The 26,771-nt window shown below is 38.3% G+C and overlaps 1 protein-coding gene across 3 annotated transcripts in view; it reads right to left on the bottom strand.

Moving 5' to 3' along the window:
• The window catches only part of specc1la (sperm antigen with calponin homology and coiled-coil domains 1-like a), a 29,515-nt gene extending 3,397 nt beyond the window's left edge, over window positions 1-26,118 (bottom strand). Inside the window, exons 1-15 of one of the 3 annotated variants that reach the window (XM_016533990.1) lie at window positions 26,105-26,118; window positions 25,550-25,712; window positions 14,928-15,093; window positions 14,677-14,830; window positions 14,227-14,558; window positions 12,097-13,395; window positions 11,805-12,012; window positions 10,494-10,567; window positions 9,925-10,100; window positions 8,717-8,880; window positions 8,468-8,616; window positions 5,391-5,481; window positions 3,743-3,832; window positions 2,698-2,860; window positions 2,381-2,483 (exon numbers count right to left, since the gene is read on the bottom strand). In XM_016533990.1, the coding sequence (XP_016389476.1) occupies window positions 2,381-2,483; window positions 2,698-2,860; window positions 3,743-3,832; window positions 5,391-5,481; window positions 8,468-8,616; window positions 8,717-8,880; window positions 9,925-10,100; window positions 10,494-10,567; window positions 11,805-12,012; window positions 12,097-13,395; window positions 14,227-14,558; window positions 14,677-14,830; window positions 14,928-15,056 (3,132 nt within the window). In that variant the 5' untranslated portion in view covers window positions 15,057-15,093; window positions 25,550-25,712; window positions 26,105-26,118. Of the gene's footprint in view, window positions 1-1,826; window positions 1,925-2,380; window positions 2,484-2,697; window positions 2,861-3,742; window positions 3,833-5,390; window positions 5,482-8,467; window positions 8,617-8,716; window positions 8,881-9,924; window positions 10,101-10,493; window positions 10,568-11,804; window positions 12,013-12,096; window positions 13,396-14,226; window positions 14,559-14,676; window positions 14,831-14,927; window positions 15,094-25,549; window positions 25,838-26,104 lie in introns of those variants that run through there. The other 2 variants (XM_016533991.1, XM_016533989.1) reach the window with 2 other exon arrangements.
• Window positions 26,119-26,771: the final 653 nt, after the last annotated feature.

The following is a 26,771-nucleotide window of genomic DNA, read 5'->3' as shown; positions in this document are numbered from 1 at the left end:
AACATTTCTCCAATTTGCAAAATTTACTCATCTTCCTGTGGTGTAAAATGAATCAGGTTTCCTGTTCATAGCTTCGCCCACAACCTATTTTGTGCACTTAAGAGCAAAATAGCATGTTTCAGATCCATTTCTACAAATGTCCACAATGTCTTGACTCTTGACTTCTACTTTTCACCGTAATGTGTGGCAGAACGTCAGACTTCAGCCTCCCAGACATCCTTCTTTAGGGACGAGTAGTTAGTGCTGAATGGAATAAAGTAGCTTCTTTTGTTTCCACATTATTTTGATGCTTAAATTTAATACAAAGCATCAAGCCACTTCTCTTCCGTTCCACTTTGATAACCATCAGTTGTGATCACAGCTCATAGTTTCACATGTGGGTAAAGACTTGGTGGTTAACAACCAAAAACATGAGGACAAACTCATGTTTACTCTACTTTTAAAATTATTCTTAAAGGGCACCTATTATCAGTGGCGGCTCGTCGGGGGAGGCAGGGGAGGCACAGCTTCCCCATAATTTTGAGGTGAAAATGGGGCAAATTATAATAATAATAATCGGCAGGGATCCCAGACCAATACAATTAGTGTGCCTCCTCTATTTTAAAACCCACGAGCCGCCACTGCCTATTATGCAAAATCCACTTTTACATGGTGTTTGGACTAGTGTTGTCAAAAGTACTGACTTCGGTACCAGTCGGTACTGCAATTTTAAAAACGTCCATTTCCCGCTAACATTTGAGCGCTGTTGAGTGGATTCTTAAACACCGCTGATTGGACATAGTGTTCATGCGCTCAACAGATACGACTGTGATTGGCTACAATGATCATCGCTTCATGCTCTTCACCGAGCGCTCACAGGAAAACCGCATCTATCAGCAGATCCCTAATACATTTCAAACGCTCCCGTGTGCTTCTGTGTGAGCGCTCGGTGAAGAGCATGAAGCGATGATCATTGTAGCCAATCACAGTCATATCTGTTGAGCGCATGAACACTATGTCCAATAAGCGGTGTTTAAGAATCCACTCAACAGCGCTCAAATGTTTATGTCTGCGCAAATAATTTCACTCCAGACTCCGCTGTGAATGTCACGTCGTTATAGTGCTTAGCGTTGTAACCGTAGTTGTGTCCGTACGTTATCGAAGTATTTTAATTGATCAGCGCGCACTTGTGAGATTAGTTCGGCCATGCTGAATGTTCGGTAGCACGATCGCGCGGCTTGGTCCACTGAGTCGTGCCGATGACAGGTCAGTGCGGCGCGAGCTCTGTAACATCTGTTTCGTCCCACTTTCAGTGCATTTGGCTATCCCTTATGTATGGCTGAACACCGGTTCTCTCGCTCTCAGTCATGTTGCTTTTACCGGCTGTTTATTGCAGTAGGTATGCAATGCAGAGAGATGTTTACGTGACGCCCTCTTCTGGATGGAGACGGGGTGGGAATATGCAGCTCATTTGCATTTAAAGTGATGCACGCCAAAACAGCTCATTTTTTAGACACACCCCAAAAATTATATTTTCCAGCTGTTATAATAAATGATCTGTGGGGTATTTTGAGCTGAAACTTCACAGACACATTCTGGGGACACCCAAGACCAATATTACATCTTGTAAAAAGGGGCATAATAGGTGCTGTTTATCAGAAAACTACTGAGGATGATGTAATTTTAAAAATGACGAAAAAAAAATCTAAAATTTCCATTCACAAATCAATAAAATATTTATTGGAGACTTTATGTTGTGTAAGGAAAATTTAGTCATTTTCTAAATAAAAATGCCCCAATGATGCAAATTCAATGAGTTTGTTCTCAGAAGTGCTGCTGACGACTCTGTTTTACGTCAATTGCCATTTAAAGTGCCAGAGAAATCCAGCGGACTTCCTGGTGAGGATCTTGATAAACAGTGACTATGACAACCACACAAGCTTTTCTAGAAGAGACAGACCTCGTTCAAGAAGTAGGAAAGAGCATTTCAAGTGGAAAAAAGATGGATAAACAGGTGTGACATGGGCCAGCGTTACAGCTATTATTCTGTGGACAAAGATGACATCTGAGATTCAGCGAGAATAAAACTCAGTCCAGACAGTCCAAGCTATCAAAAAATCCAACATGAAACTGACAGCAGCTACAATATAGTATGAGGACAGAGACGGACACAACAACTTCAACGAATCTTAATGGTAATCTAGCAATGTGCTTTTTAAAGTATAGATTAATCATATAAATTAATATACATTAACAGTTAAATATAATATACATATAAGTATATAAGTAAATCTAAGTATATATTTTTAATATAAGTTTTTAAATATAAATATTAGATAAAAAAATAATAATATAATATAATATAATATTCTGCTTCTATTTTACATGTCATAATACAAACCTGATAACCCTCGGATTTCTTCTGACACCACCTCAGCAGTGCATTTCTTTTAGAACCACCATATTCACGAGCCAAAGCTGACAGCGGGTCTTTTCGCTCCTCTCTACACAGAAAAACAAACCAAAAAAATTGCTATTTTAGCAACCGTGTTATTATCAACTCTGAAGACGCATTCCAGCATTTTAGATTCATATCATGGAATAAGTGGTCAAGGGATATGTTCATTGATATCCGTGACATTTATATGAGAATCAAATAAAAATGTTTATGATACAGCATGTGTGTGGGTTACAGTGAGTTGTAGGGCAGGTGCGTACCGAAGGCGGCTGCGTGCTGTGGGGTTGACAGAGGCTGTGGGGGAAGAGGAAGACGACAGGGAGAGAGGAGGTGCAGCAGAACCCATGGCCATCAGAGAGGAAGCTGGGCCTCCATCAGGAGCACTGATATCCCTCTTCGCCTCTTCGCTGCTTCTTCGAGACACTAAACAGTGGAGAGAGAAAAAGTTTAAATGATCTTTTGGGTAACAGTAGTCCTGTTCTTTTGGTTTACATTAACAGAAAAATAATAAAATTCATCGCTGTCTTAAAAAAACATTAAAAGTCACGTGCATCAATTATGAAATGTAATGACTGATTAGATTTACTATAACAATGCAACAAAGTATAAGTTGCAAAGTGTTTCCTGCATGGATGCATTCTTTCCAGTTACATTATTGTCTTCAAAATATGAAAACAAGTACAAATAGTGCCAAAATATTTAAATTGAATCAAACTATGACCAAATTTCAGATTTTATGCTGCATTTCACCATTTATTAAAAAAAATGTAATGTAACTGGATTGTTGTCAGAGCAAATGTTTGCACCGAATGTACACAACTGTCCCAAAAGTTTGGAGTCTGTAATGTTTTTCAAAGTTTTCATTTATTTGATCAAAAATACAGTAAAATCTGTAATACTGTGAAATATTATTACAATTTAAAATGTATTTTATTCCTATGATGGCAAAGCTGTATTTTCAGCATTATTATTCCAGTCTTCAGTGTCACATGATCCTTCAGAAATCAGTCTAATATGATGATTTGCTGCTCAAGAAACATTTCCTATTATGATCATATTATTATTATTTTTAAAACAGCTGTGCTGCTTAATATTTTTGTCATCTTTTGTGACATTATAAATGTGTTTACTTTCACTTTTGATCCACTTCATGCATTCTTGCTGGATAAAAGTTAACGTCTTTCAAAAAAAAAAAGTATGTATGAATAAAACATTACAGCACTGACTATATGAGTGCATTAGTTGAGTGTTTATAATAAGCATAGCATCTATATTAGTTCGATTTTAAATAGGTCTAAGCTTCACCTGTGATAGTCTTTGATGTGTCCATGCTTGAGACTCTCTGAAGAGCTGAAGCGGGACGACTGCCGTTGGCTGCTCTTAGTAGATGCTCAGCTGCAGACAGAGAAAGAGAAAGAGAGAGATATAATATCATAATCAGGATTTCAATATCTGTTATCAGTTCATCTGGGAGCTAAATAGGATTCCGGCAGTAATAGGAAAGAACACAAAGAAAGAAAAAAATGAATGTTGCAGTCTACAAACACACAATGCTAACTTGACAAATTGACAATAAAATGTTATTGCACATTAAATCAATGACAATCAAATGCTATTACATTTATAATCAAAGAAATCAATCTATAAAAATGAAAGGAACATTATGGGGGGGGAAAGACTAATGTTGACAGCCAGTGAGTCTCAATAGCAGTCAAGGGTTAGACAGGGCAAACGATCACCCCCGCAAGAAAGCCATTCCGCCAATCAAAACACTGTAATTTCCACAAAGGTTGATAAGAGTTTCCAATAAGCAGCCGAACGTAAAAACAAGCATGACAAGAGGGCTCTATGCCCTCTCTCACACGTTCACAAACACGCAATGCCTAAATTTCCAGCATAATAATGGTGAAAATGAGTGGGGAGGGGGCACTGAAACCAGAGTATTTGTTCATACTTGGTGTATTTTCGCATGAGTTATCACATCTGAGGTCACCATGAGTTCAGTGTTGCTTTTGCGGGGGTCATAAACTTCTGGTGTCGGGAAAGCAGCTGTCTTTTACTAAGAAACTACCTCCTAGATCCAAATCCCACAACGTCCACCCCATTGAAACTTCTGGAAAATCTGAGTGCTATGATTCACATTATGCGTTTTTGTTTTTGCAACGGGTTATAAAAAAAAAAGAACTAAAAAGCAGTCATTTGTTCATATACCAGGTCAGGGTGGAGTGGCACAACAAGAGCGCCACACCTTTTGACTAACACATTTCCAGTTTGTTGTGAAAATTTTATAGACATAGAACATATTATTTTATATATAATTTTATAGACATTGCACTCACAAAGAATCATTTTGAATGGATGAAATATTTAAGAGCCGAGTATAAATAGAATTTTTTAAAATTATAAATAAAGATTATTTTTACATGATATCCCACAAACTTTGAAATGACATTAAGATTTGATCAATTTCCATCACTTTTCCTGGACTGGAAATCCCAATTTTACAACTTCCTTGACTGATCAAGTTTTTAATAATAGCATGACAGATATGAAATATTGGAAGGTTGGTCCTAGGCATAACTTATTAATTATATATAATTATTAGATGTGTAATTATTATAATTTATTCAACAAGACTTACATCCAAATAAATGGTCTGTAAGTTATTACTACAACTCTTATATCTATACTGCTTATACGTTTTTATAAAACATATTAGAAACAAACAAAAAATATCCTGATTAACCCTTTCATCAAAAATGTATTTTAAATTAGATGTTACAGCAACCTGACAGGCATTTTCTGAAAGGAAAAGCTGGTATGACCTGAATCATTAAATCAAATCAATAAATAAAAAATGCAACAAAACAATCAGTGTATTGAAAAAAACTGATAGAACTACAAATAGCGATCATTTGAAAGACTTAAGTAGAAATGTTGTGGTGTTTATTACCTGGCATACTGATGTCTGTGTAACTGGGTCTTTTGTCTGTAAGGGAGGAGAGGGGCTTCGCAGCAGCCATAGAGCCAGTGATGGAGTGTCTCTGTAGGTGATTAACAAACAGTATTTAAATCATCTTAATATATCAGCTTACATATTTTTTCATCAACTGGTCTGATCTGAAACAAAGATAACTGTGACTGAATAACGACATCAGCGTCACTTCAGGTGAGACAGGATTATGAAAGAAAGTCATAAGAAGATAAATATCTCATATAATCTACTGTACTGCGGAGATAGATTCATATCTCCATTTCATTTAAGAGCTCCACATGCGCTTTTCTGCACTTGAAAAATTAAGAAGAAGCTGTAATAAGACTTAGCACCTGATCCTTGTAAAAGGTCTCTTTCCCTTCATGACTTCTCCTCAACAGGTTACACATTCATGGCTGGATTGTGGTCAGCTTCCGTTAAATCCCATTGCTCTTTTCCCCTAGAATGCTACTCGATTTCTACATCAATCAAAAGCAGCTATAGACTGCAGCTAGCCTCTCAGGAGGATATGACTTTAGATCTATTTCCTCTTTGTCTGCTGTCCTTACCTCCCCTCTCTTTACTTCAGTAATGCCCTGACAATCACACTCTTATATATCCTCAGTGCTGAACATTTCTAAGGATGTCACTTTGATATACGCAGTCAATTTAAAAAAACGTTTGCACCCATCATGTGTTACACTGAGGTGAAAAATGAAGTTGGTATTGTTGGTATTCTTGTTGATAAATAAACTGTGCATGATTTCCAATATGAGCTGTAGTACCTGAAGATCAGAATCCTACTTTTAAATTACATATCACATTATATTACTAATGGTCAAAAAATGTACCTTTCTTTGTGTTTTCATTTACCCTTCAGTTAGCAAGCTAACATCTCAGCCTATTAGATTAGCATAGCACTAAATTAAGAAAGCTAGAAAAATTTGTAACAGCAAATGAAATATTTCCCTTATTTATGTTTTCAGTTAGTCCCCAGTTAACAAGTTAACCTTAGCCTACTAGCTGAGCTTTTGATGAGCTAGAAAAAAAGAGTCACAAAAAAATTAAACATTTCCCTTTAGCTTTTCCTAGCTTCAGTTAGTCTTTGGTCAACATGCTAACAGCTTAGCTTACTAGCTTGGCATAGCAATAACTGTTTTTGACGAGCTAGAAAAAAAAAATGTCACAACAACTTAAACATTTCCGCTTCTTTGCGTTTTTCAGTTTGCAAGCTCACAGCTTAGCCTACTAGCATGGCATGAGGTTAAGTAGTTAAGAAAGCTCTTGTGATGAGCTAGAAAAATGAACATTTCCCTATATTTTCAGCTAGCCTTCAGCTAAGTTTATAGGGTTAGTTCACCCCAAAATGAAAATTCTGTCATTAATTACTCACCCTCATGTCGTTCTTAACCCGTAAGACCTTCGTTCATCTTCAGAACACAAATGAAGATATTTTTGATGAAATGTGAGAGCTCTCAGACCCTGCATAGACAGCAACGCAACTGTAATATTCCCAGGTCACACAGTTCTTCTCCCCCGACTTACGTCTTCCGCCATTTTGGAGAGTAACCAAGAGCGTAATCGACGTAATCAGCGTTGTTTACGTTCGGGGGAGAAAGCGCGCACATGAACGTAATCTGCGTAATCAGCGTTGTTTATGCTTAGGGGAAAGCGTATGTGTTGTGATACTCTAAAATGGTGAAAGACGTAACTCGGGGGAGAAGAATTGTTGGATAAATTGTTATTTTTGTTTTCTTTGTGCTCAAAAAGTATTCTCGTAGCTTCGCAAAACTGAAGTTGAGCCACTGATGTCACATGGACTGTTTTACCGATGTCCTTACTACGTTTCTGGACCTGGGAACATTACAGTTGCGTTGCTGTCATTAATGACAGAATTTTCATTTTTGGGTGAACGATCCCTTTAAGCTTACTGGCTAATGTGCAAGAACAGCTCTTTTGTTGAGCTAGATATGCAACATTTTTGGTTTGGAACTGAGGAATATAAGACCGGATCTTGCATGAATGGAAACCAAAAATTCAGTTTCACATCCAGACAGTATCAGAAGTTATGACTGCACTAGAAATAAAACGTAAAAGGAAACCAAACCATCCCACAATGGAAATTCTGTAGTTCTCATGAATGAGCATATGCTGTGAGAAATGTCAAGAGGCCCACAGGAGGAGGAAGTGCTGCTATCTCAGAGGCTTCCGAGGTTCAAAAAGCAGGAAAAGAGCCAGAATGCTACTGTTTGACCTTCACAGTGAAAATAAGTCACTCTGCAGCACTGTGGAAGTATGTTATGTAGGGTTGGGAATCGGACATCGATTCCAATTCCAGAATTGGACACTTAAGGTCAGGAATCGGATACTTGTTGTCAAATAAAAATTTCGATTCTGCCTATCGATTCCTATGCGCTTTTTTTCCCTTCATATGTGAGGACTAGGGCTGGACCAGAATATTCGAATATTCGTTCGGTGGGTTGGCATTCGAGCGATTAAAATAGAGTAAATCTTTTGAAAGTAATTTGACTCTTCAAATGAAGATTTATCGATTACATTGTTATGCCAGTAGGTGGCAAAAAGGGGGTGTTAAAATGTATTTGTCTTTGAATCATACAAGAGATTCCTTCAATAACGCGGATTCATCCAGTAATGAAACAAGTACATCTTGAGTGAGTTATTGAATCATTCACTCATAAATTACATGTGACTTTGTTTAGTTGTCTAATGTTTTTTCTTCAGAATCATGAGAGAACCACAACTTTCATTGGGAAAAAAAAGAAAAAACCCCCTCAATTTATCCAGAATCATGCAGTTCTATTTTGCTCACAAACAGCTCTTAATAAAGAGTCTAGTTTGAATGTGTCCTGTTGATTTTTGTTCATGGTATTCAGCTGCAACTAAATGGTTTGCAAAAAAGAGACACAGGATAAATGTTTGATATCATTATTTAATCACATTGGAATCGAAACTGGGAATCGAAAAGAATCGGAATTCATAAAATTTAAACGATACCCAACCCTAATGCTATGTGTTATTGTGTGACTCTGAGATACCTGTATGGGTGAGACAGCAGCAGCAGGCGGGGTCTTCATAGGGCTGGGACTGAGAGGTGTGCGAGGTAAGGGGGCGCTCGTGGTTGTGCTTGCAGCAGCGGCGGCGGCTGCGGCTGCAGCAGCGACTGCAGTAGCATTAGCTCCAGGACCTGAGAACATCCAAAAAAACAGATTAAATTAACCTTTTTAGATTGCTAAAGATGCCCCATACACATGAAATGGAAATAAAACCAGCAAATGGCGAGGTACCCTGTGAAGCACTGTCAAAGCTTTTGATAAGGGTTTTAACGGTGGGTGACGGCTCGGAGGATGTAGAGGGGCGTCGACTCAGTCCCATGCCCTGCCTCAGCGCAGCCAGGTCCCTCTCAACAGCGTTCATGTAGTTAAATACACGTCCACGCTCCTCATCTTGCCTTTGAGACAGTACAGAGTCACACATTTTCAACATGGATACTCTGTCTAATCATAGACAGGAAACTCTTTATTAAATTTAAATGATTACGTGACTCTCATCCGCTACATTAATATAATTAAAGGGGATAGTTCGCCCAAAAATGAAAATTCTGTCATTAATTGCTCATCCTCATGTCGTTCCAAACTTGTAAGGCCTTCGTTCATCTTCGGAACACAAATTAAGATATTTTTGATAAATTCAGAGAGCTCTCTGATCCTCCCATAGACAGCACGGATCCTAACACGATCAAGGTCCAGAAACGTAGTAAGGACATTGTCAAAATAATCGCTAAAATAATGTGACATCAGTGGTTCAACCGTAATTTTACGAAGCTACGAGAATACTTTTTGTGCACAAAGAAAACAAAAATAACAACTTTATTCAACAATTCGTAAAAAAATGTATCCGCGTACATTCATTATTTACGTATGTGATACTCTCCAAAATGGCACTATAGGGTGATGCGGAGGAGACGAATTGTTGAATAAAGTCGTTATTTTTGTTTTCTTTGCGCACAAAAAGTATTCTTGTAGCTTTGTAAAATTACGGTTGAACCACGGATGTCACATGGATTATTTTAACAATGTCTTTACTACGTTTCTGGACCTTGATCGTGTTAGGATCCTTGCTGTCTATGGGAGGGTCAAAAAAATCTTAATTTGTGTTCCGAAGATGAAGATGGTCTTACAAGTTTGGAACGACATGAGGATGAGTAATTAATGACAGAATTTTCAGTTTTGGGTGAACTATCCCTTTAATTAAAACAAAGGTGCTCTCAGATAATTCCTGTAAAAATAAGCCACCAAGGCTAGACCAAACAGTAAGATGTAAAATATGCTGTCTTCTAAGATAATGCACTAATAATTTTTGTTATAACAGAGTTTGAGAAAGGAAGTTAAAAACAAGTGACTTCACCACCAAAAACAACAGTTCAAGTTTCGCTTGTCACTGAGCATTTCACAGGCTGGCAGCAAAACACTATGCACTGGCTTTTAACACTTACTTGCGGTTTTTAACTTCATCTAGTTCTTTGCTCAGCTTCTCGTTCTTTTCTTGGGCTTCTTGCAGGCGGCGGCGTAGGTCACCGATCTCCTCTTGAGCTTCTGACTTGATGTCATTAGCAATGACCACAGCAGTCTGCAGATCTGCCTGGAACTGACGCCACTCTGCCGACTCTTCCTGAACATACATAAATGCACAAGCACAGAGGTGCAGATTTAGTACGAATAATTAAAGACATGCATTAACACATTTAAGACCACAGGCACGTAAACATACTGAATTATCTATCACTGGGATGATTCTAGATGTTTTAAAAACTGGAAAACAACTTGACAACCATACGGACAAAGATCTGGACATTACTGGGTTAAGACAAATATGAATTAATAAACATAAAAAGTGGTGTCGACAAAGTGAATCAAAGTGAATCCTTTAATAAGAAATTAAGTTTTTTGCGGTGGTTTTATCCTAGCATTATACTTAAAATCTGAAGACATCCTTTCAAACGATGCCTATCTGTGAAAGCCGGGTTAGATGACTGCATGCACTGCTGCCCCTGCCCTCGCTCACCCTGAGTTTGCGGTGCAGTATCTTTATCTCTCTCTCCATGTCACGCTTCTGATCCTGAAGCTTTTTCATCGAATCTGCCAGGAAACCGGAAAGAGAGCGAGTGAGCATGTGAAATGAGGGCATACAGGGTTCACATGGGGGAATAATGAAAGAAATGCACTGTAGCACTAGCAACATTAATTACGTAATAAAAACATAATGCATTTTTAACCTCATTCTAAATGCCACCACAAATTATAAGAGTTTACAAGTAAATAAAATTAATTTTCTCTCCAATGATATCTGTGATCTGTCAAGTGATGTTAAAAAAACATTATTCTATCACTGCTGCTTCACACTACTAACACAACAAGTAAACCATGTTCTTAAACTACTGACGCCACCATGTGGTGATATGAGAAAGACACACCAATTACTAGAGGCTCTCCTAGTGTTGAAAATAGCATGTACCCAAACCTCCCACAACTAGATTCACATTATCTTATGCATCTATGCATCTTGCACAAAAGACTGCCTGACTGCAAGGCAGCTTCCTGGAGGCAGGATGCACAGGTTTTTAAATCACTCCGCAGGGAAACAAAATCATCTTTAAAAAGGTAGAAGTATTTCAGCATGTAAAAGCAAAATAATTTGGTTGATTGCTTTACGTGTGATTTAGACAGTCTCTTGCTGTGTAAGTGGATCAGTTTTCACTTTTCATACTGCAAGACTACATTCAACAGTTCAGCATAAGATACATTTGTTTAGTTCAGGGGTTCCCAATCCTGTTTCTGGAGAACTACCTTCCTGCAAAGTTTAGCTCCAACCAAATTAAATACAAGCTAATCTTCATCTTCAGAAACACTTGATAATTACAAACGTGTATTACTGAACTCCGCAGGAAAGCAGATCTTCAGAAACAGGATTGGGCATCCCTGGATTAAAAGGTGAAAGTGTTGAATAAAGTAGTTATTTTTGTGTTCTTTGCACACAAAAAGTATTCTCGTAGCTTCATAAAATTAAGGTTGAACCACTGATGTCACATGGACTGTTTTAATGATGTCCTTACTACCTTTCTGGGCCCTGAAAGTTTCAGTTGCGTTGCGGTCTATGCAGGGTCAGAAAGCTCTCAGATTTCATCCAAAAATATCTTAATTTGTGTTCCGAAGATGAACAGCGCTCTTACAGGTTTGGAACGATACGGGGGTGAGTAATTAATGACAGAATTTTAATTTTTGGGTGAATTATCCCTATAAGTGTATCATTAAAAAAGCATGAAACATTTGTGCAGATTGTGGAAAATCAAAATCAGGATGCACAAATCAAACTCACTCTCTAGGTCGCTGATGATGAGGTTGTCGTGAAGTTTGACAGCTCGGTGCTGCTCCACTTCATCCTCTAGCTCAAAGATGGTCTCCTTCATGTCTCCGATCTCAGTCTCTTTCTCCTGCAGGTCCTCTCGTTGCTTCTCTAGAGCCCTCTTCTGCTCGGCTAACTCTTTCTGCACCTCGCTCTGGAAGTCCCTGTACTCGGCATCCAGCTGTACCACAAAAAGAGGAAACAAGGAGTTGTCAAACAGGCTCCTAATGGTTCTTAAAGCAACTGAACCAGTGCTTAAGCTCACCTTGTTGAGAGTGTCCTGCAGACATGCCACCTCATTGCGAGCATGGCCCAAATCGTCCTGTAGTTTGGCGGCTTTGGCTTCAGCTTCTTCCTTGTCCAACCTAACCCCCTCCAGGAGCTGGTGGATGTCGCTCTTATCTCCGGCATTGTGGATGGAGTAAAGCTCAGCAACCTTTTGCCTCTCCTGCTCAAGTAACGCCCGACAGCGGCTCAGCTCAGCCTGGTCATTGTTGACCGCAGCTTTACACTCCTCCAGAACTGCCGCCATGCCAGCCCGCTCTTGCCTTTCCACCTCTAGAAGTCGCTCCATGTGATGGTTGCGTTCTTTCAGTGCTGTGATCACACTCTGAGCCTCAGCATTATCCTGCTCAGCCATCTTTAGAGTATTGCTCAGATGTTGCTGCACACCTAACAGCTGCTCACGCTCAAAGCGAGCATTTTCCGCGAGATCCACGTAGCGTTGCTCCAGCTCCAGGTATCGGCCACTCTTGATGTCTTCGTCCACCGAGTAGGCCACACCGTGCTCATCCAGAAGTGAGCGGAAGTACTCGATCTGACGGCCACAGTGCTCCAGTTTGTCACTCTGTTGGCAGAGGGAGTCCATAAGCAGGACCTTTTCCTCTCCCAGGCGTTCATTTTCACCATTTAGCTCCTGCGTGATCTGTTGCAGGTCAGCCAGTTCCTGTAGAGTCGCTTGGAGCTCCTCAGCCGTGCTGTGTTGGTTCTCCTCCATCTGGTGGATGCGCTCTGTAAGGCACGCTACTGACACCTCACTGGTGTTTCCACTGCTCCCCTTACGAGAGGAATTGCGACATGCCGGAGAGCCACCTTCAGACTCAGAGGATGACGAGGAGCCGCAGCCTGAGGGAGCGTCCAAAGCGTCGTCACTGGAGGTCACCGCTTGGTAGACCTCACTGGACTCGCTGTCCAGGTTGTCCGTTGAGCCACTTCGCTGGCCTCCCGTAAGGAGGTCCTCCATGGAGCCTGGTGCGGATCCCTCCACAGAGGAGGCCGCAGTAGCACAGTCTCCATGACCTCCACCACCTCCAGAGGAGGCAAGTTCAGCACTGGCGGAGGGAAAGCCAAAGGTTTTCTCAGCCCCATCCAGTCTTTGCTCCAGGGAAAAGCCAAGAGCATTGAGGCGGTCCTTTAGCATACGGTTTTCATTCTTAAGCAGGTTGAGCTCTCCACGGATGGCCTGGTTCTGCTCCTGCAGGAGCAGCAACGTTGACTCCACATCTGCAGCTGTAATCACTGCAGCCGCCTCCCTCTCAGGTGGCCTCTCATCCTCCTCATCTTCCTAGGAGTAACATAAGATCATGGTGAGGGCTTTTAATCTCAAGTAGTAGTTTTCATCTAAGCTATCAGTTATGCCACATTACAGATTCACCAACACTATTCACTGGTGCTTGTATCACAACATAAATACTTAAACTCACTAACCACATTATTTCCCTAATTTCCCCAAGTATGATTATATGGATGACCAAATTATGCTGTCTTTGTAAAAACCATAGAGATATCCTTTATTCGAGTCACTATGGAGCCCATTTCTACCTGAGAGTAACAAAAAATTAACAAAATAAAAAGGTAACTATGGCTTTACATTTCATATGGCTTTACACTTTTTATCTCAGAGTGGGACTTGCATCCTTTATTTTAAACTTTAGCGAACAAATACCTTTATTTTTTTTTCTCTGAAGAGGAAACTGGTTTCCCTAAGTGACTATATCTATGAAATTGCTATAGGAAACAAAGCATGCATTGGATTACCGAAAACAAATTTTTTTACTTTGATTGTGCAATGTGTTTTGGTAGTTTATGTAGATGAAAAACTATTTTTTCAATTACATTAGAACTGAATATAGGCTGAATTCGTTTTTAATTTGTGATTTTTTTTGCTGCTGAATCTACAGTGTCACTGAACATTATGAAAATAAATGATATTTTACTTGGGTTGTGAGACTGCAGTCTGAATTTAATGTGATAAGAAATTCAAGAATTCTGTTGTAATTCAATTTTTTGTCTTGTTTTGTTCATTTGTTCATTCATAGTCAGAACCAAAAACAGAATTAAGCAGGACATATCAAAATGATCAAGCAGCAATATTATAATGTGAAGTTGATCTAACCTCAGGCAGTCCCAGCTGAACCCTCATGTCCCTCAGCTCACCCCGTAGCTGCAGGATTTCCACGTCTTTGCTCTTGGCCAGACCTAACAGATTTTTCACTTTGGCCTCCAGGGCCACTTTATCACTTAACTGTCCGTCAGACTTTGATTTGCACATGCGGCTCTCTGAGTCTGAGGTTTGGGCCAGTCCACGGGAATGCCTGGGCTGGGCTCGATCAGAAGCACCAGTGGATGACTGCTTCTTACTGCTGGAGTTTCTGGAGTTTCGCAAACGATCACGTGAGGAGTTTGACTCCTTGGAGGCCGTGGATGAAGTCCGTTTGCCAGATGGGCCTTGTGAAGAAATAATGTCAAATACGAGAACAAATAAACAAAACAGTAGAACAGTAGTCTAAACAATGCCTAAATAGTTATTTGGTTATTGGCTAAATTAAACAAAACATTTAAATACCTGAGGTGGTCTTGGTCTTTGTGTCAGGGTTATTAGTGTTTGTTCCGCAGGATGTTGAGTGAGTAGAGGTTGATTTCTTGCCCTTGGCAACACTGCTGTTTGTCCCTGCACTGCTCCCAGCCATAGCAGCTAGAAGATCATCATTGCTTTTGACCTGTTAATCAAAGATTAACAAATCAACAAAAAAGATACAATAACCGTGACTTAAATATTAGTTTAAGTTGTTAATCTGTGCAAGAGGGTGATGTTACCTTGGAGAGCGGAGCTGTGGTAGGGCTCTTAACAGCGCTTTTGCCAGCAGAGGTTCCAGTTGTCACAGAGTCACATTTACCTCCACCACTTGCTGCCTTATTCCCCACTGGCCTGCCTGCTTTCTTCATACTGCGCTCGCTCCGGGTGATACATCTACCCCTCAGTCTGTGCAGAGATAAAAAAGAATAATACATTACACATTTACATTATAATTTATAGATTCACTGTGACTGAGTTGAACTAAATGAACAAAATGCCAAAAAACGAGTAGCCATACTGAAATCATAACAAAAAAAAAAAAGAGATGGAAATAAAAGGCTGAAATTTCCTGAAAATATTTTGGCATATGAATAAGATGCAGTGAAGCAGTAGTTTTAAAATATTACTAACATTTGAAAAACTTATGTCAGCCAAATCAATTTTGCCAGAAATAATAACTAACATTTAAAAAGGCAAAACAAGATATGATATCTCAAAGAGTACCCTCACAACTGTGCGTCATTGTCAGTAATCTTTTTGCGTGAATGATCTGTTCTGATCTGATTTGAAATTATATTACCCTAGGAAATTAAATTAGGTTTTAAATGAAAAACTTGCTATTTTTACATTGAAAAATGTTTTTAAAAAAAACATTTGCTAACAAGTCTACTACAATTACAAAAACAAAAAAAATTAACTACATAAAAAAATAATTGTAAGTTTTTGTCAGAAATATTTTTTTTATATATTTTTTTAAATGGTTAAAACATAATTTAAAAAAATTACATCTAAAATTTTTCTGAAAATTGCATAAATGTTTTTCAATACATATGGCAAACAATACACACATTAAATGATTACTTTGCAGCTGGCACATTTTAAACTAGATATTTATAATCTAAATTGATAAAATAAGATCATAACGTCTAAATGATCTGTAAATCATACAATGTTTTTATTTATTATTATTATTCTTGCAAAGTGGGGAAAAAAATACTGGTTTAACAGTCTTGGAAGTTTTCAGAAGGAAATGGAGTCTATGCCTGTTCACTTCCACCAGGGGGCAGAAGGCACTAAAATAACAGCTGAACAGCACATGCACCATCGGGTTAAAGGCTGAAAGCAAAGATCATCCCTGTGTCCCAATGTGCGTACTATCCACCCTATCTGCCCTAAATAGTATTGAAAATTACTACTATCACATAGAATTTAGGATGGATAGTATGCACATTGGGACGCAGGCCATGTCTTTCCCAAGGCTAGTTTATCAGAAACAGCATGCTGGCAAAACTAACATGATGCTGACTGTTGCTGAAGCTCTGATTGGCTGTAATGACAAGGATCTGGCTCACATGTGCTCCTAGTGTATTAAAGGGCCAACGAAGTAGGCATATAAGCACAGCTTGTCATCAGCTGGGCTTGAGGCTTCACCATGAGTTCATAGAAGAGCCTGCCGTCTGTCTGCTGGGGTGTTGCTCTCTACTGTATATGCTGCTGAAAAACAGTGCCTTAAAAGGCAGCAAAATCTTGCATGTGTTCAAGACGGTATCTACATAATACCAGAGCTGCCCATCTGCACAACAGGAAAACCTTCCACTTATTTTATCACTTTATTTTTATAGACAAATTCCAACTGAAGAGTGAAAGCATGATCTCAGACTTATATGGTTCAAAGAAACAGATTGCAAGTAATGAGAGGGCAACAAGGTAGGCTAATTATTCTGGGCATCGCACACTAATAGTGCCTGGAGATCAGAGCTATTAGATTCTATCATAGAAACAAGAACATCTGAAGAGCATTAATGGAGCCTCATTATATCACTATTCAGCTTCAAAGCAAACCACACCAGAAACAAACCGCTCAAATAGGTCACAACACAACAAAGGACACAACATTCATGAAAACTGAATCTCAGCCATAAATTCTGTTATCATTTATTAACCCTCATGTACTTTCAAAACCACGACTTTATTGTGTGGAGCACAAAATGGAGAAACTCAGGAGACTGTGCTGGTCGTTCTTTTCCATGCAATTATAATGGAGACTAACGTTTTCAAATTTAAAACACACACACGCACCAGAAAAGTACAATAAAAGTAGTCCATATGACTTGTGTGCTATAATTTTCTAACGCCATATGACTGTTTTGAATGAATCATTTTGAGTCTGATTTTTACAAAGAATCAGTTGATTTGACTCACGTTTAACTCACTCATCAATGATTCAGTCAAAGCTCACTGCAGGTGGAAATACAGCCAATTCAGTGTAAATGCAAATCCTACATTTAAAATGTGAAACTGGGCACGTTGTGTGATGGAAAGGATTGCTTCAGAACAAAACAGATAAAACAGACAATAATGGTTTATTTTTCCAATAAGTTGTTGCAATTTTTCATGCCACCTTTCCATTAAAAGGTGGATATTGTGATATCAATCAAATTGTTTAAGAACACTGTGAATAGTGGGATTATTATATACCGTAGTATATTATAGTATATAAGGAATAACTGACTCTGGGCTGTTGAATTATTAGAAAAATAATGCACACCCGAGGTGGTGATGCGGGTGTACATTATTTTTCTAAAAATTCAATGGCCCAGAGTCAATTATTCAGCTTATACTACGGTTACCGCACATCAAGCCATCGATCAGATGATATATTTCAAAGCATTCGTCTGGTGTTTGTATTTAAAATGCTCTTGTGAGTAGGATTATTTTATTACGCATCTCATCCAATGCCTCCGTTGCTAATTCGCCGTGCGTTTCCCTTTAAAGGGGTCATATGATGCGATTTCAATTTTTCCTTTCTCTTTGGAGTGTTACAAGCTCTTGGTGCATAAAGACGATCTGTAAAGTTGCAAAGACTAAAGTCTCAAATCCAAAGAGATATTCTTTATAAAAGTTAAGAGTCAGCCTCACCTACCTAAAACGGCTCGTTTTAATATGCCACCACATGTCTACGTCACGATGTGGGAAGATTTGCATAACGCCGCCCAAATGTTCACGCAAAGAAAGAAGGTAACTTTTATTCTCGCTGTAGTGTTGTTGCCGCCGCCGCCGCCGCCATGTCGTGAAGGCACTGTGTGCTTCGTTGTGAAAGCGAAACTACTTTGTTTGGCCTTCCAAAAGAGGACGATATCGCTTCGTCATGCCTGGAGCTGATCCGTGCTGGTCGCTGAGGAAATACTTCAACTTCGTGCTGTGGATCGCCGGATCGGCTTTCACAGTGGACGAAGCGGAGTCCAGCCTGGCTACACCAAATACACAAAATAATGTTCTTTTTAGCAGCATCATATGACCCCTTTAAATAATTGCACACCTTAGAACGTTCGTCAGCCAATCAGATTCAAGCATTTAATGGCCCGTAGTATAACATAGTATATTATATTATCCCGTTTTAAATATAAGCAAGACTTTAGAAAGGCTGCAACTACAAAAGTAGCCTAAAGCAATGACACAGTTCAGTGAATTAGTAATGACTTCGATTTCAGTTTATCACACAAACTTTCATAATGACTTCAGAATACACAATGAATACGCATCATAAAAGTACACTATATTCCATCCTCTGTGAAGCTTGAAAGCTCCAGTCCCCATTCACTGCAATTTCATAAAAAAAAGAGCAGCCAGCACAGTCTTCAAAATAACTTCTTATGTGTTCTGCAGAAGACAGAAAGCCACACAGATTTAGAACAACATGAGGATGACTAAATGATGAATGAACTTTAAGAAAATCATGTGCAAATTGCCCAACATCTTTGTCATTTTGAGAGAAAACTGAAAAAGTGAAAATTGGTTTTGTTCTGCAAAATAGGGCTCCAGTATTTTCCAGTATGTTTTGGAAAGATATCATGAATCACACCTTCGATTTTCCGACCCAGTCCTCTGCACTTGTTTTTGAACGGTGCAGATCTTTCCAGATCGTTCATTTAATGGATCCCCATTGTCCTCTCGAGCCTGATCATAGCGAGGCAAAGAGCCTGTTCCTCCTGTCTCTCAATGGAAGAGAAAATAAGGCCTAATATCTTACAGCTGTTGCGAGGCAGGGGGCGGGAGTATGTGGGAGAACGTTTACTCATTTCCAATTTACAGACCCCCCAATGAAAAGAGGCTTCAGCACACATTCCCTTAAAGGGAGAGGTTCAGAGCACGACTCCAGGATTGATTTTTATTTTTTTTTTCCAAAGAAACGCTGCGTCAGTCTTCCAGAAATGAAAACGAAACACTCAAACATAATTGCAAACAATTGCTTATATATAAATAGATACAATTAATAACAATGATGCCAAATATTATAACAAATATTATATACAGAAATACACTGCATACTATGTGCATAAAAAACTTTTTATATGAGGTTTAGTCTAGATGTACATCCAGCAAGCTGAGATGAAGTCAATCAAAACACTTGTCTTGGCATACAAGACAATTAACAGACAATCATCTACTCATCTGGCAAACTCCTTAGACCCATATCACATGTAACTTGTCACACCCTTAAAATGACAACAAGACTAAGCATTTTGCCGTTTCCACACCCAACTTCCACTACAGACTGGCAGAATCCCACCCAATCTTCAGGCATTGACTTAAGACTCACTTCTTTTAACAATAACTGGATTAATTGTGGCTGAGGAAAAATATTGTGTTGGCTTGTTGGTGCATTTTATTTGTATTAGTTCATCCTTCTTATCCCAACAGTCAACTTCCTGAAATACATACTTGCCATCAGCTGACCATGGCGGTATCACATGTAAAACTAAAGCACAGGGCTCGACAATAATGGCTGCCAGATGGCCCGTGGCCAGCGTGAAAGACGTTTGGGACAGCTCACAGATTTGTCACTGGTCCGATTGCCCACTGCTGCATCATCACGAAATGTATCATTTGCACATGTTTTTAAACCTTGTCAATTTAAACATTCAAGCAATTTTTAAAGCATTCAAGCAATTCAAGACATGAAAGACACTTTAGTACTCACGCACTGTACTAAACTACTTTACTACATTTAGTACTCACGCACTGTGTTCTGTGTGCACAGTAGGGCTGCACGATTAATCGGATCTCGATTCCATTTCGATTTATCGTGCAACCCTAGTGCACAGTGTACACAGAGCGCCGCGTCTCAGACTACGTGCAAGCCTCATATTTCTTTACATGTCTTCTTGCGCTTGAATGGACAAATACATACAAAAGTATGTCAAAATACCGGTTTTGGTAAGTATCCTCGAAAGCGGTCTCTTATGTCTGTTAAGTGAACTTAACCAGTTGAGAAAGAAATCGGATTTGTATCATTATATTTGGTCCAAAAAAAAAGACAATCACCCACTGCTCTTGAGTGAATAACTTTTGTAGCTTTAAAAAGGATGAATCTATATTTAATTTATACCATGAAGAACATGCAATGTTATTTTACATATGATTATTAATTTCTGTACATGAACATTTACAAACCTGAAAACCTAAAGCATTGTTTAATTTCTATCTTTGTTCTGTTTATTTATTTGTGCTATTGCTTGTAAATTGTTCATTTGTTCTTTTTTACCGACTGTTCATTTTGTCTTTAATAATGTTTGAACTTTATATTTGTTAGGCTAGTAGTTTTTGCTGTGGTATCGAAATTGGAATTGGTTTATTAGTCACGTTGAATCAATGAAAGCAGTTGAATCTTCTGTTTATTCAGCTGCAGCGATAGGCATTTCCTGGGTTTCTTCTGCGAGGCGTATTTGGAGTTTCAGCGCGAGAGCGCCCTCTGGCCTTTGGATGGAGATTTACTGCTGATCACAGAACCGTGCTTCACTGAAAGATACGCATGACAATCGCAGCTTCTGTCGAATCGCGATCTCGATTCCATTTCGATTTATCGTGCAACCCTAGTGCACAGTGTACACAGAGCGCCGCGTCTCAGACTACGTGCAAGCCTCATATTTCTTTACATGTCTTCTTGCGCTTGAATGGACAAATACATACAAAAGTATGTCAAAATACCGGTTTTGGTAAGTATCCTCGAAAGCGGTCTCTTATGTCTGTTAAGTGAACTTAACCAGTTGAGAAAGAAATCGGATTTGTATCATTATATTTGGTCCAAAAAAAAAGACAATCACCCACTGCTCTTGAGTGAATAACTTTTGTAGCTTTAAAAAGGATGAATCTATATTTAATTTATACCATGAAGAACATGCAATGTTATTTTACATATGATTATTAATTTCTGTACATGAACATTTACAAACCTGAAAACCTAAAGCATTGTTTAATTTCTATCTTTGTTCTGTTTATTTATTTGTGCTATTGCTTGTAAATTGTTCATTTGTTCTTTTTTACCGACTGTTCATTTTGTCTTTAATAATGTTTGAACTTTATATTTGTTAGGCTAGTAGTTTTTGCTGTGGTATCGAAATTGGAATTGAGAATTGTAAAATTTAACTGGTATTTAAAATTTTGGTGTCATATAAGCTTATTTATTAGAATACAATTTAACATGGGTCAAAAACAATGATAACAACAACCATTTTATTTTTTGCGGCAATGCCAGTGAAAATGTTGGTAGGGCAAGTAAAAATTTGAAAATACCTGAAGCACTTTATGCAGGCTGTGATGGATAAAAGTGTGATGTGGGGATTTAAAGGGGATAAATTAAAGATGAATGTTAAACATTAAAGTCAGCATGAAATGGAAGTTGCAAATTACATTTTTCCATATTGTGAGGTATTTCTGAGTAAAACAGCTTCTCAAACGAGAAAAAAAAATGTAGGATAGGAATGCACTAATAAATAAAAAAAAAAGTGATAATTTTGACATCATGGTGACTTAAAAACAATCACGAAATGATATGAACTTGCTAATTGGTTGGTCAAATAGTTGACCATTCTGACTAGAATAAATGAAAACTACCTCCAGCTGAATGTGGGTTCTGTGAGTGCTGTTCAAAAGTTTGGGATCAGTAAACATTTTTTTCTGAAAGAAGTCTCTTACGAAAAAAAAAAATCAGTAAAGATACAGTGTGGCTCCCAAACTAGATTTCAATCTGACCCCGCTAAATAGTGAGCATTAAGAGGTGCTGACAGAGACTCAACACTAACACTACCCACCAAGCCCTCAAATATGAATCATTGGAGAGACGTTTGCACACACATACAGATAAACAGATGCCCGGTTTCACACTCCTCTGCAGAGTGTATCACATACTGATAGCGAAATACATCTATCACCTGGTAGGCCAAGGCCTGAAAGAAATAAAAGGAAGCATATGTGCAGCTGGAGTTTTTTTCCTACGCTCTCCTTACCTCCTGACTGTGACATCGTTTGCTGTCAGGAGCATGCAGGATGAGGTCACATTATGAGGTGTGTGCTGCATGTGTAACGCTCACACATGATTTATTACTACAGTGAGGTCATCATAACACTGTGGACCCTGCCTATTAAAAAGACACACGTGACATGAACTGAGGCTCCTCGCTCTTCTGTATAATAACCAGTTTTTGATACCTAACTCAGATAATGGTATTTGGTCCAATAAACAACAATAATTGTTTCGGCCCTTCAGAAACTAGGCACTCACAGCCAAAATGGCCAATAAAAGGTGTCAATGTGCTGAGAATTGACTCCTGTGTCTATCTTTGTTTGGACTCTTTGTTCTTTCTCTTTGGAAATGCATGTCTCAGTGAAGTTAGTAACGGGAGCACTAGGATGGCACTATTTGTTTAGTGCTCTTCATCGGAGCGTGATGGGGGTCTTGGAGTCCTGCCTGCTGAGGTCAGGCCGTTTGTGTTTGGGTAGCCTTGTGGAAAAAGTGAGGGGGAATATGCTGTGGTGCTTACTCAAAATAATAAAAAATATTTGTATTTTGTGAGTCAGTGATGCTAGTACATCAAAAGCAGAACACAGCACAGTCACATTCGTTTAGAACTAAAATCCTGCTCCTCATTAATATTAAACATGAAACATGGATGACGAGAGGTTCCCTAAATGCTGTATAAAATATCTCTCAAGTTCTGGAAACAACTGTCTGGAACTACATGCTATTTGTTCTTAGTTTTATTTTTTCAGCACAAACTTGCTTTCACCGCTCTGATTGGCTGTAATTCTGCAAAATTTTTTGCTTTTAGTGTGGACACTGGACAGATTTATTGCCCAGTAGATTTATTGTTTGTCTCTGAAAACTTTTACATTCTACGTCTTAATCGAATGCAAGGTGATAAAAAGTCGAATGGTAACAGCTTTCCCATCCATCAACATTTTGCAGATCACTTGGTAGATCAGTCAGTCTAAGTAGCATTGTGCTGATTAACTCCACCCACTCTAAAACCTGATTGGTCCAAAACCCTGCTACAAGTGACAGTACAGTACAACAAATACGCTCTTCACCACTCTGATTGGCTGTGATTTTGTTATGTTTCAGGGCTTTTTCACTTTTTAGTCCTAACAAACAAATGACCTAAAGGAGTCGCCTAAAAATTACCTTAAAGTACCTAGAAAGTAGTCACATCATGTCTTGGTTAGGACTACACACCACTAAAAATTTTGGGGTTGGTAAGATTCTTTTAAATGTTTTTGAAAAAGTCTCTAATGCTCATGAACGCTGCATTTTTTTTTGATAACAGAAATATTGTGAAATGTTACAATTTAAAATAAATGTTTTCTACTTGAATATATTTAAAATATAATTTATTCCTGTGAAGGCAAAGCTGAATTTTCAGCAGCAATTACTCCAGTCTTCAGAAATCATTCTAATATGCTGATTTGGTGCTCCAGAAACATTTCTCATTATTATCAATTATCTCCATTATTGCTTTTTTCAGGATTCTTTAATGAACAAAATTTAAAAGAACAGCATTTATTTGAAATATAAATATTTTGCAACATTATAAATGTATTAGAGTCACTTTTGATCAATTGAATGTGTCCCAACTTTTGAATGGTGGAGAAGGTTAAAAAAGCAGACACAATTAAATCACAGTTCAGCTCTTGTAATCCCTATTTTCCACTTCATCTTTTATCTGAAACACTACTCGAATTGCACAAGAACTTCAAATGCTGTGAAATGTCTGAACAACATCTTGCTCCATCAAAACCACAAATAACACATCTGTTGGCAATCTTCAAATGCAACAAAATTAGTGAGCCCTTCCTTTAGTTGTGTTAGCATCCAAAACACCAATCATTCCAAATTCATAATCACAGATATTTCAATGTTTTTTTTTTTGCCTTATTCAGAAACCTAAAAGCACCCTTGAACTTGACAAACACAGCAAGGGTTATGATGCCCAATGAGAATGTACTGATAGGGGCATCCTTTTCCCACACACACTTTGAATCATCTCAGCATGGCCTCAGTGTTTCTATATGTGAAGCCATACGCACATTGCAACAGAAACCCTCCCACTGCTTCAGCTCTAGGAATGTGTTTTGTTTGGAGGCCTTTTTGGTGGTTTATTAGATCTTAAGAGGATGGCCTCCAAGAACTTTTTCACTTGGGATGACTGTCCTGCTGAAGCCAAGGATCGAGAGCGGGCCAAACAGGCTGTAACTCTTATTGCATAAGTCCCATTCCCTGAACACAACTGCATTTGTGATAAATAGTTTAAGACGACAACATTTTTCCACAAACGGAAAGAGGCGAAAGTAAAGGAAAATGTCTTGCTCTGCATCAAAATCACTGTGAGGTTTTCTTACCTCGACACGTCCTCTGGAAAGAAGAAATTATGGTTTGAATTTAACTTTTTTCCCCATTGGAAAGGTATGAATCGTGGTGACTTGGCACTTGCAATACGAACGAATATTTGGAAACTGATTAGAAAAAGCTAAATGGTATTTAAAAGACATTTGTGAACTTTGCTACAGGAAATGAATGGTTAACATGGAGAAAAATGGAGAAAAGCAATTTTTGGGTTAACAATGTAGGTAATGATAATGTCTGCATATACTCAAATATAAAACAAACAAAAAAGTAATTACGTCTGAAAATACTCTTATAAGCAACTAGGGACAGCCCTCTGTTGTACTTATTGTCTTCTGTCTGTTTTGACCACCAATGATCACAAGTGTGACCCCAGTTATGACTACCAGAGGGTTAACAGAATATAATATTTGAAGCCATCTTTGTTGTGCTGTCCAAAGCACACAAAACGATTAAGTCAGAATATAGAACACTAAGAAGTCTTTCTGGGTTGCGACATGTCTGAAAATTAATATGATAATTGGGACTTTAAACTAATGAGAAAACTCTTAAATTATCTCGTTTTGAAACTACCTGTACGTTTATTTAGTATATTGCATGAATGTTTTAAATCAGAAGGAACCTACTAATAGTACAAACATTTCAGTGAACCTTTTGCTAAAAACCGTAATATATTTCCCAGATAAATCTGACATATTGACTGACATGACCTATCAGGGTTTGACTGTCCAGTTCGCGAACTACAGTAACCACCATCCCTACTACAATGTTTCATAACAACACGAGAAACATAAAATCCGGCTAAACGCAAAAATATGACCAATTTATGCACTCTGCGACATCCTGTTTCATCATTCCAGTGTTTGTCACAGCATGGTTGTGAGTTTACAGGCTAACCGCTAATGCTAACAGGATGTGCTACTTCAACAGGATGCGAGCAGAAATAAATGTCTAATTTATTACCTTGGCTCCCTCCTTTCGGTCTGTATGAGCGTCCGTCAGGGTAGACGATCTTCTGGGTAGTGTTCAGAGGTAGATAACAAAGGGTATTCCGGAGTTTTAGGTGGTGTTGCATCGTTTCATGCTACACAGATGGCTGGCCACTGCAAACAGCGCGACTGACAGACTATAGGCAAACACACAGTAGATCACATCACCACACACTCTCTGCGCCCACCTACCACATGTGTTTCCATAGTACAGCTGTGCAGCATGAAATATTCATTCTGTTAAGCTGCCTGAAAACAACCAACAACCAAAACTACCTGCATTAACCTGCCATACTAATACATATATAAATCTACAGCAGTAGTCTATATCCACAGATACGATAAACTGTTCCGATCCCTGTCTTCTTTTCTAATCTGACTTGTTTCTGCTCTATGTCTTAAATTTCCAATCATTTGCCCGAATGTATTGTATGAGTCATTGGAGTTAAGTATGAATCATTCCTGCACTGAAGATACAGCAGCATTAGCCATAATACACTTTGACATTATTGAAACAAAGCATACGCACCAGTTCACTTAGCCTAAGTTTATTATGTATGTGGGTGTTTTATCTTCGTTGTTCTGTCCAAAGCACACAATGTCGATTTTAATAATTTAGTACATTAAGCCTTACTGGGTTACTACATGTCTGAAAGTGGAATGGATATGAAAATTAGGACTTTACACTAAAAAGGTAGGAAAAAGCTCTTTAAAACTCTTAACTCTTCAATTTTTTTAAGGAGTCACTGAAAGGAGGTGCACAGCCGCTCAAACATTTAAGGTCAATAGGATTAAAAAATAATAATTAATTAATACCTTTATTAAGAAATGATTAATTCAACTGACCAAAAGTGACAGTAAATACATAAATACGTTTATGTTACAAAGTATTTATACTTCAAATAAATGCTGTTCTTTCGAACAGCTCATCAAAGAATCATGGAAAAATGTGTTTTTTGTGTTTCCACAAAAATATTAAGCAGCACAACTATTTTCAACATTGATAATAATAAGAAATGTTTCTTGAGCAACAAATCAGCATTTTAGAATAATGCTGTTTTAGATTATTCTGATAATGTTTTAGAATGAACCTTGGTAAGCATAGGATAACTTTTTTTTTCTTTTCAAAATTATCAAAACTATAACATTATCTTAATTTTTTTTAATCAGCAGGAAAAACATGAATATTAAATTAG

The sequence above is a fragment of the Sinocyclocheilus rhinocerous genome, unplaced genomic scaffold (assembly GCF_001515625.1).
Source record: "Sinocyclocheilus rhinocerous isolate Xijiao unplaced genomic scaffold, SAMN03320098_v1.1 scaffold515, whole genome shotgun sequence".
Taxonomy (NCBI): domain Eukaryota; kingdom Metazoa; phylum Chordata; class Actinopteri; order Cypriniformes; family Cyprinidae; genus Sinocyclocheilus; species Sinocyclocheilus rhinocerous.
This window is presented reverse-complemented; position numbering and strand designations above follow the sequence as displayed.